This window comes from Balaenoptera borealis, assembly GCF_965194805.1.
Source record: "Balaenoptera borealis genome assembly, chromosome: 19".
NCBI lineage: Eukaryota > Metazoa > Chordata > Mammalia > Artiodactyla > Balaenopteridae > Balaenoptera > Balaenoptera borealis.
Window position 1 is genome coordinate 11,293,769 of NC_138878.1, and position 19,763 is coordinate 11,313,531.

General features: G+C 37.7%; 1 protein-coding gene and 1 long non-coding RNA gene across 6 annotated transcripts in view; both read left to right on the plus strand.

The window, feature by feature from the left end:
- The window catches only part of CFDP1 (craniofacial development protein 1), a 138,676-nt gene that overhangs the window by 210 nt on the left and 118,703 nt on the right, over positions 1 to 19,763 (plus strand). For all 5 annotated transcript variants that reach the window (XR_014237298.1, XM_082366409.1, XM_082366410.1 and 2 more), the window contains exons 2-4: positions 9,738 to 9,855; positions 11,597 to 11,816; positions 12,135 to 12,262. Coding sequence is in view for 4 of the 5 variants with exons in the window: in XM_082366409.1 (XP_082222535.1) it covers positions 9,738 to 9,855; positions 11,597 to 11,816; positions 12,135 to 12,262 (466 nt within the window). In the remaining variant the exon portion in view is untranslated. The remainder of the gene's footprint in view (positions 1 to 9,737; positions 9,856 to 11,596; positions 11,817 to 12,134; positions 12,263 to 19,763) is intronic.
- On the plus strand, positions 3 to 6,330 carry LOC309616183. Its single transcript, XR_014237342.1, has 2 exons — positions 3 to 392; positions 524 to 6,330. It is a non-coding gene; the product is annotated as an uncharacterized lncRNA (long non-coding RNA).

Below are 19,763 nucleotides of genomic sequence, written 5' to 3' on the forward strand. Positions count from 1 at the left end.
GCGATTCCACTTGGGGCGAGAGGCGGCTTGTCCCGCCCCGCGCCTCACGTGAGGCGCACTTTGCCCGGCGAGCGTGGGCCCAGTGGCCGCGTGGCGCGGGTCTCAAGCGTCCCCGCCCCGCGCCCTCGCCCGCCTCCTTGCGCCGTGCGGCCCCCGTGGCCCAGGAAGTGTGCACGGGGACGTCTCGCGCAGCTGCTCCTCACGGCCTGGCTTCGGCCGCCGCCCCCTCTCGGAGCGCGGGAACCGGCACGTGAACTCCGCCCTGCCTCTGGTGAAGCTGGCGGTGGTCGGTCATCGCGTACCCTCACCAGCCCTGAAATCTTCTGAAAGGCAGTCTTATCGCCAGGCCTTCCGTTCCCAGAGAATGCTAGCTAGCATCACGTTCCAGATAGGTCTCTTCACTTTCTGTCCTCAAAAGGGATCTGGTTGTTTAAAAGTTCACATAATGATGCCCTTTGCCTCTTTGCAACGTCTATACCCATTGCTCTCTGATCAGACCTTTGACTTTTTTGTTTTTGTATAGGCTTCTAAAACCGAACCGGGTCAAAATAGATGTCACCCAAACCTACCCCTTCCGCGCTCCTGCACCTTCCGCACGCTTCCCCATCTCATTTAGAGGTATCTGCCCGTACAATAGCTCGGGTTAAAAACAAAGCAAAACCTTGGGAGTTGTCGTTATTCTCACTGTTTTGGTCTAACCAATCATTAAGTTCTGTTTGTGTCTGCGTAGAAGGTTAATTTCTGATCAATTCCTCACCAATCTCGCTCTTACTGAACTACCATTGACACTTAAGACTCGCCATAGCTTCCCAGTTGGTTTCCCGGGTTCCATTCTTATCCACCAACATTGGTCTTTCGGTATCGGCCAGTGTGATCATTTGAAAACTAGTTTTCCTTTTAATCAGAGTTATGCATGCCCCTGTTTCAAAATAGTCAAATATTTTTGAAAGGCTTATTTTTGAAACTGAACCGTTTCCCTCACCCCTCATACCTGTCAATCCTCCCCAGAAGAAACTGCTTTCTACTTTTAAAATTTGGTACTTCCATTGTCTGTTGACTTAACCCATCCATGTTAGGTGTTATTTTAACACCCTCTTTAGTCTCACCGTTTCACCTTCAGACCCTCCCCAACTCCCCAGCCTGCCAATGTTCCTATGTCTAATTTGGGTTAGATTGGTATTGTGTTTCCTTTTTTTGTCATTACTTTGTGGACATCTTGTTCAGACCTGACCATGTGGTATATACAGTTATTGCTTTTCCTGCACTAGTTTTCTCTGGAGTTAATAATTGCCATTTTGTTGTTGTTGCTTAGTCTATGTACTTACTACTGATTTGATCCGGAACTTTCAAAATTGTCTAAATCATCTCCCAAGATATTTAGATCCATTAGATAATCTTTCACTTTTTCAAGTCCATCTTTGCCGTCTGACCTGCTCCAATTTGTCTTGGTTTTACCACTTTGGAACCTAAGATTCTCCATCATCACCACCACTCTGGATGTTCCTTTTACCTCCATTTTCTCTTGGATTCCCTGTTCCTTGGGTCCCATGATGTCTTCTTTCTTGGTGTGTTCCACCAAAATGAGAATAAATCCTCAAATAACTTCTTGAGGAAAGATGCATTTTTTTAGAAACATTTTTTTTTGAGACCTCGACTATCTAAAAATAGTGAAATATTGACCCTCAGGCATGATTACTAATTTAGTATAGAATTATGTGTTCTATAATAGTAATTCTGCATTCTATAATAATAAATTTCTATCTGAATTTTAAAGGTATTCCTCCATTATTTTCTAAGTTTCCAGTGTTTTTATTAAAAAGTCTCTTTTGTCACTAATTTTTCCTCATTTATATAAAATTTGTCTCTGGAAGTTGATAGAATCGTCTCTTTGTTTCTGATATTTTCTGATATTTCACAGTGATATACTGTACCTTGGTATGAGTCTATTTTCATCCATTCTGCTGGGCCTTCTGGAACTTTTTTTTTTTTTTTTGGCTGCGTTGGGTCATTGTTGCCGCGCGGGTGCTACTCTTTGTTGCGGAGCACAGGCCCTAGAGCACGCAGGCTTCAGTAGTTGCGGCGTATGGGCTCAGTAGTTGTGGCTTGCATGCTCTAGAGCGCAGGCTCAGTAGTTGTGGCACCCCGGCTTAGTTGCTCCGCGGCATGAGGGATCTTCCCGGACCAGGGATCGCACCCATGTCCCCTGCATTGGCAGGCGGATTCTTAACCACTGCGCCACCAGGGAAGACACTTCTGGAACTTTTTAAATTTGGGGGGGACAGTTTTCTCCATTTTATTTTTTTGGAATCATTATTTATGTGTTGAATCTTATGTTAGACCTTATGGACTGGTTTTACTTTCCTGTACTTTTTTTTTTTTTTATAAACTTAAAAAAAATTTTATTTATTTATGTATGTATGAATGTATGTATGTATGTATGTATTTATTTAGCTGCGCCGGGTCTTAGCTACAGCACGTGAGATCTTCGTCTCTGGGCGCGGGATCTTTTAGTTGTGGCACGCGGAATCTTTCAGTTGCAGCATGCGGGGTCTTTAGTTGTGGCATGTGTGATCTAGTTCCCTGACCAGGGATCGAACCCGGGCCCCCTGCATTGGGAGTGGGGAGTCTTAGCCACTGGACCACCAGGGAAGTCCCTTCCTCTATTTTTATCCTCTATTTTCTAACCCTTTGACTTCTTTTTCACTTTATGGGAATATTTCAGTATTTTACCATCCAACTCTTCTGTTGAGTTTTTTTTCTCTTTACATATTTTTTCCCGAGTTTTATGGCTTTTATTAACACAAATGCAATGTGTACACGAGCTGTCTGTTCATTTTCTTTGCTGTGCAGCCTGGCATTGGGATTGGTGACTCAGATGGCCAGGTGGGCTGCTCTTTCCGCAGTGACTTTGGGGTTCTTGGAGGAGATATTGGGAGTAGTCTCAGCACCGTAAGATTTGTTGCCCATCAGCCGCACTTCAAGCTCTTTGACATAGTGGACCAGGAACTTCCAGAAGCCACTGGGCAGCATGTGCTTTGTTTTCTTTTATCAGTGTTGGATCTGGCCCTTGGATATTTTTAATTTTGAGTAACTTTTTTGTTTTTTCACAAATTTTAAATAGCATCATGTTCTTGTTTCATGTGTGCAGTATCTTATTGCTCTGTGGATATTAATAATGCTTTAAGGCCTCTTGCCTTCTCAGATGGCCCACACTCTGTGGAGTGTGTTTCTCCCATGACTGCTCTCACTTTCCAAGATGACCCCATGCCCTGGGACCGCTCTTGCCTTTAGAGATGGTCCGCATTCTTCCTATGGAATGTGTATCTCTCTAAATAAATCCACTTCTTACCTATCAAATAATAATAATAATAATGCTTTAAATTTTTTTACTTTTAACTTATGCACGGTAAAATTCATTCTTCATTATACTGTTCTATGAATTTTTGACAAATGCTTAGAGTTATGTAACCGCCGCTAAAATTAACAGTTCCAAGGCCACCTTTACCCTCCCCTCCCCCCCCAAATTAGATCATATTGTCTGTGTATAGAAACAGTTTTATTTCCTCTCTTCCAATAGGCATACCTTTTATTTCTTTTGCTTGCCTTATTGTACTTGGTATAGACTTCCAATGTAATATTGAATAGGAGAGGTGAGAGTGGATATCCTTTCCTTGTTCCCAATCTTAAGGAGAAAGCATCAGTGTTTCACCATTTGGTATAATGTTAGCTATAGGTTTTTCATAGATGCCTTTTGTGTGTGTTTTAAGCACTTTACATTGTCTAACTCATTACTAACTCAATCACATAACATTATCAATATGTGCTATTGTGCTCTCCACACATGAAGAAACTGAGGAACCCAAAGTCACTCAGCTAGATAGTAGCTGGGCTGGGATTTGAATCCTGGCAGTCTGCATATACTGCCCCTAATGTGTTTTATTAGGTTAAAGAAATTGCCTCTATTCTTAATCTGCTGAGAGGTGAATTTTGTCAAATGTTTTTTCTCCATCTATTGATTGTGTGGTTTTTCTTCTCTTATCTGTTAATGTGATGAATTACAGTGATTGATTTAAAATTTTTGAACAGCCTTTGATTTCTGGGATAAAACTTACTTGGTCATGATGTATTATTCTTCTTCTACATTACTGAATTTTGTTGAGGAGTTTTGCATCTGTTTATGAGGGATGTTGGTCTGTAGTTTTCTTGTAATTTCCTTGCCTGATTTTGGTATCGAATAATGCCAGCCTGATAGAATGATCCGCTAAGGTGATTTTTATTCACCCTGTACATTTGTGTTGGGCATTATTATGTTAGACACTTTCTCAGATTTTTTTGGTGATTCTTAGTTGTTTGACTCATATTTAAATTAAGCATGGGGAACTGAAAAGGTGATGGAAGCTCTGAGTCTTTGGAGCTTCAATTAAAAAAAGATTTGTTCATTTTGTGCTTTCTTTGTCTATAGGGTTGTTATTCTGTTTCTTACTCTTATAGTAACTGCATGATTTTTGTGGTTATTTGTGTAATTTAAAATTTGCTTTTCTCTTATCAGTGATATTGAGCATCTTTTTTCATGTTTAAGATCCAGAGCCATATGCATCTCTTTGTCTGAACTGTCTGCAACATTCACCCATTTTTATGAAGAAAAATAACTTTATATTATTACAAAAGCAGTGCATGAACTTCGTAGAAAATTAGAAAATGCAGGCAATTAAACATAAAAAATCAGAATCATTACATTCCTACCACCCAGAGATTATCAGTATTGATCCCTTGTTGAAACCCACTCTGATCTTTTTTCTATACCCAGGTGTAGTTATTTGTATTTTTCCCCAACCTGAAATCATAGTTTTTTCATGTTACTTGGTAACCTGCTCTTTTCAGTGAACATTCTGTCCCTGTCCATTTCAGTAAACTTTCAGCTCGTCTAATATACAAACCATATTCAAGTTTTCCCTTTTGACTCAAAAATGGCTTTAGCTTTTTTGTTTAAATCACCGTTGAGTTCAGGACTACATGTATCATCCAGTTGTTCCATCCCTTAAATATGTTTTAATATAGCACACTCCTGTTTCTGTGACTTAGATTGGCTTAGGAGATCAGGCTGTATGTCCTGCAGAATGTCTCACCTTCTGATTTTGTTTGGTTGCTCCCTCATGGTATTAGGTTGTTCCTTCGTCCCTTGAATTTTCGTTAAATTGGAAGTTAGATCTAAATGCTTGGTGGATTCAAATGAAATAATTTTACCTAAAATAAATTATAGACAACTTGAGTGTTTCATAATGCATAACATCAGAAAACACAAAATACCTGGTTAATTCCCATGGTTGTGACTTCTGGATCAGAATGATGAGAGTTTGATCCTTCTATTGTGTAATTATTTTTTCTCTTAGAACTGGAAAGTATTCTGTGTGGTAATATACTTAATCGCTAAAACTTAAATTGTTTTTAACATTACTTGATAATCCTTGCCTAGATTACTACTATCATTACAGTGTGAGAGTGATGGTTTTCTAATTTTGTGGTTCTTCTACATTTATTGTTTGATGTTCTTCTGAAAGTGTAGCTTTTCCTTGTCAGTGGGGCAGGATAAATGTTTAATTCATTTCCCTTAATTTCCAATTTTCAAAATAGGGAGTAATCTTAATAGTAACCTAAAATGGTACAAATAATTTTTTTTAATTAATTTATTTAATTTATTTATATTTGGCTGTGTTGGGTCTTCGTTGCTGCGCGTGGGCTTTCTCTAGTTGTGTCCAGCGGGGGCTACTCTTCACTGAGGTACGCAGGCTTCTCAGTGTGGTGGCTTCTCTTGTTGAGGAGCATGGGCTCTAGGTGCACGGGCTTCAGTAGTTGTGGCATGTGGGCTCAGTAGTTGTGGCTCGCGGGCTCTAGAGCACAGGCTCAGTAGTTGTGGCGCAGGGGCTTAGTTGCTCCACAGCATGTGGGATCTTCCCGGACCAGGGCTCGAACCCATGTCCCCTGCATTTGCAGGCAGATTCTTAACCACTGCACCACCAGGGAAGCCCTGGTACAAATAATTTTTTCTGTCTTTTTTTTTTTTTTTTCACACACACACACACACACACACACACACACACACACACACACTGTATTTTATTTTTACAAGAGATAAATAGACTGACACCAAGCATTGTACATGGATGACCACAACAAAAGCAACAATGATTGCAATTACCAAACATGAAACACACTCATACTATGTCATAATATTGACATTCAGTCCAGTAATCCTCCACTGTAACAGCTCCTTTACTTTGCAGTGAAAATTGATTTGTATATTCTTTGCCTCTGAGTCCTTGTGGGATTTTTTTTTTTTAATTCAAACAGAAAGTCACAAAAATTATACTCATCCTCATCAGTTCACTCAGTCCCATGTAATTAATTTTTTTTTTCATCTTGATCTTTTGTTAGCACTTTTATGAGTTCATCAGTTTTTCATTAGAGTTATGAAAATGCTTATTCATTCAGTTCAGCAGTTACCAGAAACCTGTACTTGTCAGAGTCTTTTCCATGAATTTCTTGAAGATGAAACCCTTTTATAGGAACATATTTGCAAAAGCATCAGAGTACACCCAGAACTGTCTGTAAATGACAAAAGACTTAAAAATGACCACGGTTAAAGATTTGATGAAAGTTCATAATAATGCAGTTGACAAGAAAATTAGTTATTTCTGAGATATACATTTTAAAGTAACAACTAGGATTATGACTTATAACATTATACCAGAACATATAAGATTTTTAGAAATTTCATGTAATGTCTGAAACATTTATATTAACATATTTCCATACAAATAACCCAATGAAAGTTTAGTATTAGTTGTTTTGTTTGTTTTTTTATACTGCAGGTTCTTATTAGTCATCAAAATATCATAAAGTTGTCACAGTTTTTTATCAATTCAGTGTGTTTCAGTCTAACAGTTATTCGTTTTAATGGTCAGGTCATCACTTTTGGACAATAAAAGTTATTTCAGGCTGGATCTTATATCCTTTTAACGTGACCCATTATTCTTAAATAACTTCCTTGCTTTCTGGCACAGCAAAATGTCCCCATTTCACCTTGTGCTTTCCTTCCCTCAGACTTGAAATTAGCTGGCCTTTTCAGGGAGCCATTTTTGTGTTGAGTCATATCAAAGAATACAATCTGAACTTTAAAGAAATGCTCATTGCTACTAGAGTGACATTGATTCTATGCCATTTCAGTGAACAGAGCTAGAAAATACTCATCTTAAAAAGAGTTGACTGCTGAATTTTAAGTTCAGTTTTAACATTTGTTTTCATTTAATTTCTTAATTTCTTTGGTTTTATAATTGTGTGTCATTTCTTACTCTGAAGTTCTGGATTCCTAACATGATTAGTAGAACTACTGAACTTTCTTTTACCTATAATAAAAGGAATAGTTTCAAAATACCAACACCGATGTTACTACTAGGAATAGAACTTTCTTGGTCTTTAGAATGCATCTTGCTAAGGATGAACAGTCAAAATACTGTTTCTAAAGTTCTTGGAGGGGCTTCCCTGGTGGCGCAGTGGTTGAGAATCCGCCTGCCAATGCAGGGGACACAGGTTCGATCCCTGGTCTGGGAAGATCCCACATGCCATAGAGCAACTAAGCCCATGTGCCACAACTACTGAGCCTGTGCTCTAGAGCCTGTGAGCCACAACTACTGAGCCTGCATGCTGCAACTACTGAAGCCCGCGTGGCTAGAGCCCGTGCTCTGCAACAAGAGAAGCCACCGTGATGAGAAGCCCGAGCACCGCAACTAGAGAAAGCCCGCACACAGCAAGGAAGACCCAACACAGCCAAAAATAAATAAATTAAATAAATAAATTTAAAAATAAATAAATAAAGTCCTTGGAGTAAATCCTTTCTTTGTGGCTTGTGTTATCAGTTTGGTTATGTTTATATGTTTATTTAAACTTTGCTCAATTTAAGGGATTTTCAGAATTCTGCGGAGCAATAAACACAGAGAACTCTTGCTTTTGCTACCCCTGCTTACCCCAGTGTCTTCTGCCCTGACCCTTACAGATAGCGATTTTCATTAGTTTTCTGTTTTTCCTTGTAATTTTGCCTTTTTATATTCTATTTGTATAAACAACTACAGTACAGCTGGGTACCCACCACTGTGGGTTTGTCTTTTAAAAGTCCTTTTGTTGTAGTGATTTTACTCAGGTTTCAGGAGGAAGCAAAATTACATTTGTGTGTTCAGTATCTTCATGAAACACTTTCACTTACCACTTGGTGTCTAAGATGCCAAGTTTGCTTCCATTTTGGAACCCTTATATTTACTATTCCGACAGCCTCGAATGCTTATTCTCCAGATTTTAGTAGAGCTGGCTCATTCTCATCATCTTTGTTCTTTTTCTTTTCCTAATTTCTGCTATCATATTTGTAGTTTTCAAGAGTTTTATAATGATATTTTTCATTTTCTGAAAATTATCGAGTCATCTTATTCTTGTTTTGTGGATGTCTCTTTGAGGATATAAATTATAAAGGTTTTTTTTTTTTCTAATTTTGTTTCCTCTTAATTCCTTTCTGTTTGTTTTCAGTCTTGCCTTTGATATTGGACGCTTTCCTCAATGTTTGGTGGTCCTAGTTCATTGTGAGTGAAATATTTAAAAACTAATTTGATGTGCAAGAATATTCAAAATAGCCCTGTTTGTAATGGCCCCAAACCAAATGTCCATCAACAGAGGAATGGATAAATAAATTGTGGTATAGTCATATGATGAAATAATATTAGGGATGAGAATGAATAAGCTACAGCTACATGGAAGGAACTGGGTGACTTAAAAATAGAATGTTGAGTGAAAGAAGCTGGACGCAAGAGTACATATTGTAGGCTTCTGTTTAAGGCTCAAAAACAGATGAAACTAATTTATGATGTTAGAATTCAGGATAGTGGTTACCTGTGGGATGTGGGTGGTGGCTGTTGATTGAAACGGGGCCTTCTGCAATGCTGGTCATGTTCTGCTTTTTCAGCTGGGTCGTATTTATACAAGTTGTGTTCACTTTGCATAATTTCGTTGACCTGTACATTAGTTTGTGTGCTTTTTGGTGTGTTATACTTCAAATAAAAGCTATGTGAAGTAAAAAAGAAAAACACAACTGGTTGAATCTCTGTGTGTACAGGATTTATTGACTGGTACCCATAGAATGTGGTCAGACTGGGCATTCAAGCAACACTTTTGTTGGGGACCCCAGAATGTCAGTGTCTGAAGATGGGAAGCAGATGTGTTTGTTTTTTTCTGCTATGTCTAACTTGAAGTCTTTAAGCCTCTTTCTAAACGTCTTTTATTGATAAGACAAGGTATCCTTTGCTTACTTTTGAAAGATATCCAAGATGAGGTGGAAACATGAATTTCTTTTTTGAAAAGTACAGTGGTCAGTTTGCAATTTCTGTTCATTCATTCAGCATATACTTCTAAAGACATGCAGATCCATGTCCTCATGGTGTGTGGAGCATAGCAGAAATTGCAGACATTAAATATAAGTGGGGTGCGTTAAGGAGGGAAATATGGACTGCCCTGGAGGCCTAGAATAGGAGAACTTAGCCTAGTCTTCAGGAATAGGGAAGATGTCCCTCAGGAAATGATATTTTAGTCCGGTGAAGAACAGAGGAAAGTACTAGATTTTTTTCCTTAATGAAGATGTCTCATCTTGATGTGAAAATCTTTATTCCTGTCTGTCTGACCACCCTGTTATGTGATTTCAGGTGGAGAGTATAGTGAAGATGATGTAAATGAATTAGTGAAGGAAGATGAAGTGGATGGTGAAGAGCAGACACAGAAAACCAAAGGGAGAAAAAGAAAGGCTCAGAGCGTTCCGGCCAGGTGATGCTGCCCTCAAGGCCCTTAGAAGTCAGGGGCTGTTGTCATAACCTTCCAGATTGCTGGGATTGGTCTGATGATAGATTTCTTACTGCCAGGGTTTCTAACCTTTTTCTCATTGAGGGAAATATTTGGTGACATTTTAGGATTAAATTCTTATTCTCTGGCAAGCTTTAAAATTTTTTGAGCTTTAATTTTAAAAAGTTAATAGGTAATATGTGCACCTGGTTTAAAATTGAAAACTTGGGAATTCCCTGGCAGTCCAGGGGTTAGAACTCTGCCTTTCCAATGCCAGGGCCTGCGTTCAGTCCCTGGTCGGGGAACTAAGATCCCACAAGCTGCGTGGTTTGACCAAAAGAAAAGAAAAATGCAATTGCTTCAAAAAATATGTACCCCATCTCTAGCCCTTGTTGCTTTGTTTCAGAAGAATTATGTTACCAGAGATAATTCTGTGTAGGTACAATCATGTATATATATATTTCCTACTTTTTTTTTTTTTGGCCATGCGGCTTGCGGGATCTTACTTCCCTGACCAGGGATCGAACCCACTCCCCCTGCAGTGGAAGCATGGGAAGTCCTAACAACTGGACCGCCAGGAATTCCCTATATTCCCTACTCTTAAAAAAAAAAAAAAACGAATAGTAGCATACTCTGCATATCATTTCTCACTTTCCTTATTTCACATCTTGGAGATGATACTATGGCCGTATATTTAGCTATACCTTTTTCTTTTCAGTGACTGCATAGTGTTACATTACTGGACAGACCTTACTTTATTTAAGCATTCCTTTATTGAGAGACCTTTAGATTGTCCTCATCTTTACTACAGCAAATAAGACTGCAGTGAATATTCTTCGTATGTGTCTTTGTACACATGTATATTTGTAAGTTAGATCTGTAGAAGTAGAATTGTTTGACCCAAGGTTATATGTAGTAAGAAATAAAATAAAATTTATAGGTATAGACAAATTATCTTCTATAAGCCTGGTACTGAATTGCACTCCCACCAAAAATTATGAAAATTCTGACAAGTTATTTAACTCAAAAAGGGAGTCTTTCAATGCAAGTCTTTTATTCTCTTTGATTGGTGTTTCTGTCTTCCTGGACATTGAAGCAAAAAGCAGAGTGTAGAAAGAGAATTTTGAGTATTAGATGATTCACTTGAAGTCAGAATAGTCTTAAGAAGCAGTTTACTCTTTTAAGTCTTGGACCCAATTCTTTTATCCTTGGCTTTTGTATATTCCAGCTTTCATATCTTCAGAAGGTGGGAAGAAACATGGATTCCCCGCTCCCCACCCCCTCAGAACTCTGGGAAGAAACAGTGCAAATAAATCTGAGGCTCTCTTCAGTCTCTGTTCCACAAATGGAGTGACTTTTAAAAAGTCAAAAATACCGGGCATATGTATGTTATTAGAACCCTCTTTCTGAACAGATTGATTCTGTGAGGTGATTTTGGGTATTTTCTTGGTGAAAACAGCTGGTCCTAACTTAGAAGTAGAACACTGTATTTTGATTCTAAATGCTTTGGGAAAATGCTAACTGTAAGAGCTCAGTTCTTTTTTTCGTCCACAAAATCTCAGCTTACCTCTCCCACTTCCCCTATCAGGCGTGTTAACCAGTAGTCCCCAGATTTAAAAGTTTTCTGATATTTGCAACATTATGTTTGGAATTCAGGAAGGGATAACTGAAATTATTTTGCCTGTTTGTCTTGTCTTTCCTTTTCCTTGTGACTGTTGGTGATTAGGAAGAGAAAACAAGGTGGCCTCTCGTTAGAAGAAGAGGACGAGGAGGATGCCAACGAGGAATCTGGAGGAAGTAGTAGTGAGGAGGAAGATGCAGCTGCAGAGCCAGGAAAAGGCATTGAGTCAGAGGATGCAAGGAAAAAGAAGGAAGATGAACTGTGGGCCAGCTTCCTCAATGACGTAGGACCAAAATCAAAAGTGCCTCCGCGTACACAAGTTAAAGTAAGTTAATAGATGAATGGGATGAATGCTTCCCCAGAAATGCCGGAGGGTCCCCAGATAGATTTTTTAAATTTACAAACTGAGATTTGAGGCTTACAACAGAAATCAGACTAGATGCCTTTGAATAGTAACTCTACTAAGTGAAAAGCAAAGCATTCCCTATGGTAGGAAACACAAGCCTTTCTAATTAAATAAATTTTCAATAAGCATTTAACTGTTTAGAGATGAAATATTTAAGAATAGCTGGAGACAACATGTTTGGATGGATCTTTTAGTTTTCATCCTTAAATGAAACTGATTACACTTCTTTTTTCATAGAGAGGAGAGGAGGCTGAAGAGACAAGTTCAAGTAAATTGTTGGTCAAAGCAGAAGAGCTAGAGAAACCTAAAGAAACAGAAAAAGTTAAAATCACCAAGGTGTTTGATTTTGCTGGTGAAGAAGTCAGGTAAGATGACATTCACAAACTTCAAAACTAGTACTTTTAAAAAGGAGCATCTTTCTAAATGGTGTTAGACATCTGTCCTCATTCCAACCCATCTTAATATTTTGGAAGATTTATATTTGAACTCAAGGAAAGCAGTGGTTCCATTGATTATCAGGGAATATGAGAAAGGTCCTTTTACATATGGTAATGTAGTTGGGGGCATTATGAAGTGGTTGGCTGAACAGAAACAAGAAAACGTAAGAGTTAAGTATTTGGTTTCACTTACTCATGCCGTGCTTTGTGACTTTGGCTATTTCTCCCTTTATTACTTCCCTTAACTTTGACGTATAAGCCCCAGTGAAACCTTTGAAATCAGGTGAGAATTGAAAGTACTAGGAGAGAAATTTGATTCTGATATTATTTCCTCATCTTAATATTATTTTTTTAATTGATTCATAGGTTTGTTACTAGTTTAGAAAAACATTATAGGCTTAATACTCTTGGCCGTTCTAGATGAGAGCCACATGCCCAGAATTTCTTCTTCCCATTTATTTAAAATTTTAATATGAAAACAGCAGATCTGTAATTTAGAGCTGGACAAGAACAGATGAAGTGCCTGCCAATCAATAATTTTATAGATGGTCACATTTATTTTCCTTGACAGTAATTAATTAGACTTGTTTACTCTCTGTAAATATAATTTCCCCTAAAGTTGATACTCTTTAAAATAATTTCTAGTTTCCAACAATTATTTTATCTAGTGAAAATATATCTTAGAAAAAAGTTTGGCATTATTAGTTTTTGTTTGTTTGTTTTTAACATTTATTTATTTATTTATTTGGCTGCGCCGGCTCTTAGTTGCGGCATGTGGGATCTTCATTGCAGCGTGCGGGATCTTTGGTTGCAGCGTGTGGGAACTTTATAGTTGCAGCATGCGGGATCTAGTTCCCTGTCCAGGGATCGAACCTGGGCCCCCCTGCATTGGGAGCACAGAGTCTTAACTGCTGGACCACCAGGGAAGTCCCGGCATTATTAGTTTTATAAATGATGTGAAGCAAAACTTTTTATTATTGTTATTATTTGTTGTTGTTGGTGGTGGTGGTGGCTCTTTTTATTTTTTACTTTTTTTTTTATTGGAGTAGAGTTGATTTACAGTGTTGCGTTACTTTCTGCTCTACAGCACAGTGAATCGGTTATAGATATACATATTTCCACTCTTTTAGTATTACTTTTTTTCTCCCCAAATTTTTTTTCTGAAAAATTTTACACTTATAAAAATGTTGCAAGAATAGTATTACAGTGAACACCCATATACCTATCTTACTGATTCACCACTTGTAAATGTTTTGCCCCTCTCTCCACCATCTGTTTCCGTATTTCTCTCTTTTTGTTTTGGCTGAACCATTTGAGAATTGTAGACATCATGACACTTCACTCTTAAATACTTAATCACTGTTTCCTAAGAACAAGGATCTTCTCCTTTGTGACGCAATATAACTCTCACATTCGGTAGATTACACATTAATGCAGATTGTTATCTAAATTCTCTGTAGTGAAGGACCCTGATTTTAAATTTTCAACCTGTTGCAGACCAATACTTTTGTAAAACACAATAAATAGGAATTATTAGAGAAGTAAATTAAGAAGAGATACAAAATACAAGCGCAAACTTTTTAAAAAATATTTATTTATTTATTTAGGCTGTGCTGGGTCTTAGTTGGCGGCTTGTGGGATCTTCGTTGCGGCATGCTGGCTCTTTGTTGTGGCATGCGGACTTCTTTTTCTTTTTCTTTTTTTTTTAAAATAAATTTATTTATTTTTATTTTTATTTATTTTTGGCTGCGTTGGGTCCTCGTTGCTGCGTGTGGGCTTTCTCTACTTGCGGCGAGCAGGGGCTACTCTTCGTTGCGGTGCGCGGGCTTCTCATTGCGGTGGCTTCTCTTTGTTGCGGAGCACGGACTCTAGGCACATGGGCTTCAGTAGTTGCAGCACGTGGGCTTCAGTAGTTGTGGCTCGCAGGCTCTAGAGCGCAGGCTCAGTAGTTGTGGCACACGGGCTTAGTTGCTCCACGGCATGTGGGATCTTCCCGGACCAGGGCTCGAACCTGTGTTCCCTGCATTGGCAGGCGGATTCTTAACCACTGCGCCACCAGGGAAGTCCTGTACCTCTTTTTAATTTATTTTTCTAATAATTTCTTTTTATTGTGTTTTACAAAAGTATTGGTCTGCAACAGGTTGAAATTTTTAAATCATGGTCCTTCACTACAGATAATTTAGACAATGATCTGCAATAATGTGAAAGTAATGAGGATGGAAGTGTGGATTTTAAAGCAGTTTCATTAAGTTCAGGATTTTCATTTTTACTTTTTCCAAACAAAGCCAGTAATAACTATATTTTCTTTTTTTTCCCTCCAGTTTTATTGAGAAATAATTGACATACAGCACTGTATAAGTTTAAGGTGTACAGCATAATGATTTGACCTAGGTACCTCATGAAATGATTAGTAGTAACTGTATTTTCAGAGTTCATCTTCAGTGCTTCATAAGTAGTCAGTTCCAGTAATTTATCCTGTCAAGTTATAATTAAATTTAAGTTATATTTCAGTGGGAAAAAGGAATTCTGGATGCATGAATTTCCTATGTGTGGATTTTTTTAATGGAAAATATAATTCAGAACATTCTGTGAAACATGTTAACCTATAGGAACTGTTCTTCAGGCTTTTAACTTTCATTTTTACTCTTAGAGTTTATTTGTTTCTGAAAAATATGTTGAATTACTTCCTTGTGTGAAAGTACTAAGATTATTAAAAACACCAAACTGGGAATTCCCTGGCAGTCCAGTGGTTAGGACTCCACAGTTTCACTGCTGAAGGCCTGGGTTCAATTCGTGGTTGGGGAACTAAGATCCTGCAAGCTGCTCAGCACGGCCAAAAAAAACACCAAAAAAATACCAAACAAAGCAGGCAAATAAGCATGTTTTACTGTCTAATTGAGATCTTTAAAATTGGGGACCATATGGTTATTGTTTTTCTTTTGGAAGTACTAAGTTTATTTTGTAGTTCATCATTCTCAAGGCACTTTCTTCTTCATAACCATTGTACTTCAGCATGCATTATAACATATGCATATTTATGATCAACTTTCAGTTGATCAAAAATAGAGTCATTTAAATTTAATGCATTAGCTTTACATAATTCACAGTTTTTACTACTGTACTAAGAACAGTGGGGATTTTTTTATGTGGTAAGAGTTTTCTCAATGAAGGAAGCAGTGTATTAATTTATGTTCTAGCACAAACTCCTTAATCTGAACTGTTTCCCTGTCTTGCAGCTGTGCCATTGGAAGATATTCTTCTAAACACTTAAACTTCATATCTCATCTGTTGACATGTGATCCTACTTTTATTATACAGATCAGTGTCAGTTAATGTTTGTCAGCAAAAAACTGATAAAAAAGAATCCTTTATATCACCCTCGTGATTAAATCACATATACTAAAATAATTTTCATATTAGCAATAATCTGTTGTTCTTCAAATTACATTGAAGAAACACTTTGCTGACTTTGTTAGTAGTTTCTCTATCATAAGCCAGATCCTGAATACTTTTAAGCCATGGTATCATTGGAAAGTTGTACTTGAACTACCTTCTTTGTCAAGATTTCCAAGCAGACACCTTTGATATAGTCTTTTACTAATGTCCTGGGAATGGTATATGTTTTTCTTAGTTAGCAACCAAAAGTACTCCTTTCTCAGAAGGCCACAATGCTAACGTAGGGAATTTTGTATCTTTTTATTGACTTTTTAGTTCAGTACTCTTTCTTCCAAAAAATTCTTTTGATTTTGAACTTATTTCTTCATGTTTTATATGTAAATGCTGCAGAAGTTTTGGTGGATTTGTTGCTTTATTAGCCAAAACATCTCTGCAAAGAACTCACTGTGGTTTTAGTGCTGCATGATCAAAACCCAAGCCCAGTGTATGAGGGCTCATAGAGTAAAAGCAGTTTGACCTTGGTTGTCCTTCATTTCTTCAGAGTCACTTCCGTCATCATCATGTGGTTTACTACTACTGCTGCATTCAGGAAACGTGGGCTTTTTTGCAGAAGCGTACAGTGTAGGTTGTTTTGCCATCAGTAAATGAGGATTAAAAAATAATACCAAATTTACTTTCTTAATTTAGTTATTAAACTATAAATTTTAAAAGTCACACTTGGTCAAAAATTAAAATGATTGTAAAAATTTATAAAAAGAAATGCTTATATTTTATCACATTTTTGGGTTTTAATTGATAAAATAACCCTAAACTTTCATACACACTGTAATGTGGTCTTACTGCACAAGACTAATATCACATGTGACCATCTTGCAAGTTTGACAGTACCTGAATTGGTCTATGTTCTGTTTAATGCAATGAGTCCATCATTCATGTCTTGAATATTGTGACATTGTCAAATTGCTAAGCAAGTTTCTAAATACTCAAAATTTTTGTACCTATCTTGTCTTAGACCAATAACAGGAAGTTTTGCAGGCCACATTTTTGGTAGCTCTATATACAGTTCTACGCAAATCTTTCCCTAGTTATTCTAAAATGTTCTTTTTTTTTAAAATAAATTTATTTATTTTTATTTTTGGCTGCATTCGGTCTTTGTTGCTGTGCATGGGCTTTCTTTCGTTGTGGCGAGCGGGGGCTACTCTTTGTTGAGGTGCGCGGGCTTCTCGCTGCAGTGGCCTCTCCTGTTGCAGAGCACGGGCTTTAGGTGTGCAGGCCTCAGTAGTTGTGGCACGCAGGCTCAGCAGTTGTGGCACGCGAGCTCTAGAGCGCAGGCTCAATAGTTGTGACGCTCGGGCTTAGTTTCTCCGCGGCATGTGGGATCTTCCCGGACCAGGACTCGAACCCATGTCCCCTGCATTGGCAGGCGGATTCTTAACCACTGTGCCACCAGGGAAGCCCCAGAATGTTCTTAATAGCTATATTTCTTGTCCAGTCCAACCTCCAATCCAAGATTACAGTCTGCGTTTAGTCTTTTATTTATTTATTTATTATTTTAATAAATTTATTTATTTTATTTTATTTATTTTTGGCTGCCTTTGGTCTTCATTGCTGCGCCCGGGCTTTCTCTAGTTGTAGCAAGCAGGGGCTACTCTTCGTTGTGGTGCGCAGGCTTCTCATTGCAGTGGCTTCTCTTGTTGCAGAGCACGGGCTCTAGATGTGCGGGTTTCAGTAGTTGTGGCTCGAGGGCTCTAGAGCGCAGGCTCAGTAGTTATGGCACACGGGCTTAGTTGCTCCACGGCATGTGGGATCTTCCCAGACTAGGGATCAAACCCGTGTCCCCTGCATTGGCAGGCAGATTCTTAACTACTGTGCCACCAGGGAAGTCCCTGCATTTAGTCTTTTTTTTTTTTTTTTTAATGGACTTTATTATGTTGAGGTAGGTTCCCTCTATGCCCACTTTCTGGAGAGTTTTTATCATAAATGGGTGTTGAATTTTGTCAAAAGCTTTTTCTGCATCTATTGAGATGATCATATGGTTTTTATTCATCAATTTGATAATACGGTGTATCACACTGATTGATTTGCGTATATTAAAGAATCCTTGCATCCCTGGGATAAATCCCACTTGATCATGATGTATAATCCTTTTAATGTGTTGTTGGATTCTGTTTGCTAGTATTTTGTTGAGGATTTTTGCATCTATATTCATCAGTGATATTGGTCTGTAATTTTCTTTTTTTGTAGTATCTTTGTCTGGTTTTGGTATCAGGGTGATTTTGGCCTCATAGAATCAATTTGGGAGTGTTCCTTCCTCTGCAATTTTTTGGAAGAGTTTGAGAAGGATGGGTGTTAACTCTTCTCTAAATGTTTGATAGAATTCACCTGTGAAGCCATCTGGTCTTGAACTTTTGTTTGTTGGAAGATTTTTAATCACAGTTTCAATTTCATGACTTGTGATTGGTCTGTTCATATTTTCTATTTCTTCTTGGTTCAGTCTTGGAAGGTTATACCTTTCTAAGAATTTGTCCATTTCTTCCAGGTTGTCCATTTTATTGTCATAGAGTTGCTTGTAGTAGTCTCTTAGGATGCTTTGTATTTCTGCGGTGTCTGTTGTAATTTCTCCTTTCTCATTTCTAATTTTATTGATTTGAGTCCTCTCCCTCTTTTTCTTGATGAGTCTGGCTAAGGGTTTATCAATTTTGTTTATCTTCTCAAAGAACCAGCTTTTAGTTTTATTGATCTTTGCTATTGTTTTCTTTGTTTCTATTTCATTTATTTCTTCTCTGATCTTTATGATTTCATTACTTCTGCTAACTTTGGGTTTTGTTTGTTCTTCTTTCTCTAGTTCCTTTAGGTGTAAGGTTAGATTGTTTATTTGAGATTTTTCTTATTTCTTGAGGTAGGCTTGTGTAGCTATAAACTTCCCTCTTAGAGCTGCTTATGCTGAATCCCATAGGGTTTGGATCGTTGTGTTTTCATTGTCATTTGTCTCTAGGTATTTTTTGATTTCCTCTGATTTCTTCAGTGATCTCTTGGTTATTTAGTAATGTATTGTTTAGCCTCCATGCGTTTGTGTTTTTTACGTTTTTTTCCCTGCAATTCATTTCTAATCTCATAGCGTTGTGGTCAGAAAAGATGCTTGATATGATTTCAGTTTTCTTAAATTTACTGAGGATTGATTTGTGACCCAAGATGTGATCTATCCTGGAGAATGTTCCGTATGCACTTGAGAAGAAAGTGTAATCTGCTGCTTTTGGATGGAATGTCCTATAAATATCAACTAAATCTATCTGGTCTATTGTGTCATTTAAAGCTTCTGTTTCCTTATTTATTTTCATTTTAGATGATCTGTCCATTGGTGTAAGTGATGTGTTAAAGTCCCCCACTATTATTGTGTTACTGTTTATTTCCTCTTTTATAGCTGTTAGCAGTTGCCTTATGTATTGAGGTGCTCCTATGTTGAGTGCATATATATTTATAATTGTTATATCTTCTTCTTGGATTGATCCCTTGATCATTATGTAGTGTCCTTCCTTGTCTCTTGTAACATTCTTTATTTTAAAGTCTATTTTATCTGATATGAGTGTTGCTACTCCAGCTTTCTTTTGATTTCCATTTGCATGGAATATCTTTTTCCATCCTGTCACTTTCAGTCTGTATGTGTCCCTAGGTCTGAAGTGGGTCTCTTGTAGACAGCATATAGATGGGTCTTGTTTTGTATCCATTCAGCAAGCCTGTGTCTTTTGGTGGGAGCATTTAATCCATTCACATTTAAGGTAATTATCGATATGTATGTTCCTATGACCATTTTCTTAATTGTTTTGGGTTTGTTTTTGTAGGTCCTTTTCTTCTCTTGTGTTTCCCACTTAGAGAAGTTCCTTTAGCATTTGTTGTGGAGCTTGTTTGGTGGTGCTGAATTCTCTTAGCTTTTGCTTCTCTGGTAAAGCTTTTGATTTCTCCATCAAATCTGAATGAGATCCTTGCTGGGTAGAGTAATCTTGGTTGTAGGTTCTTCCCTTTCATCACTTTAAGT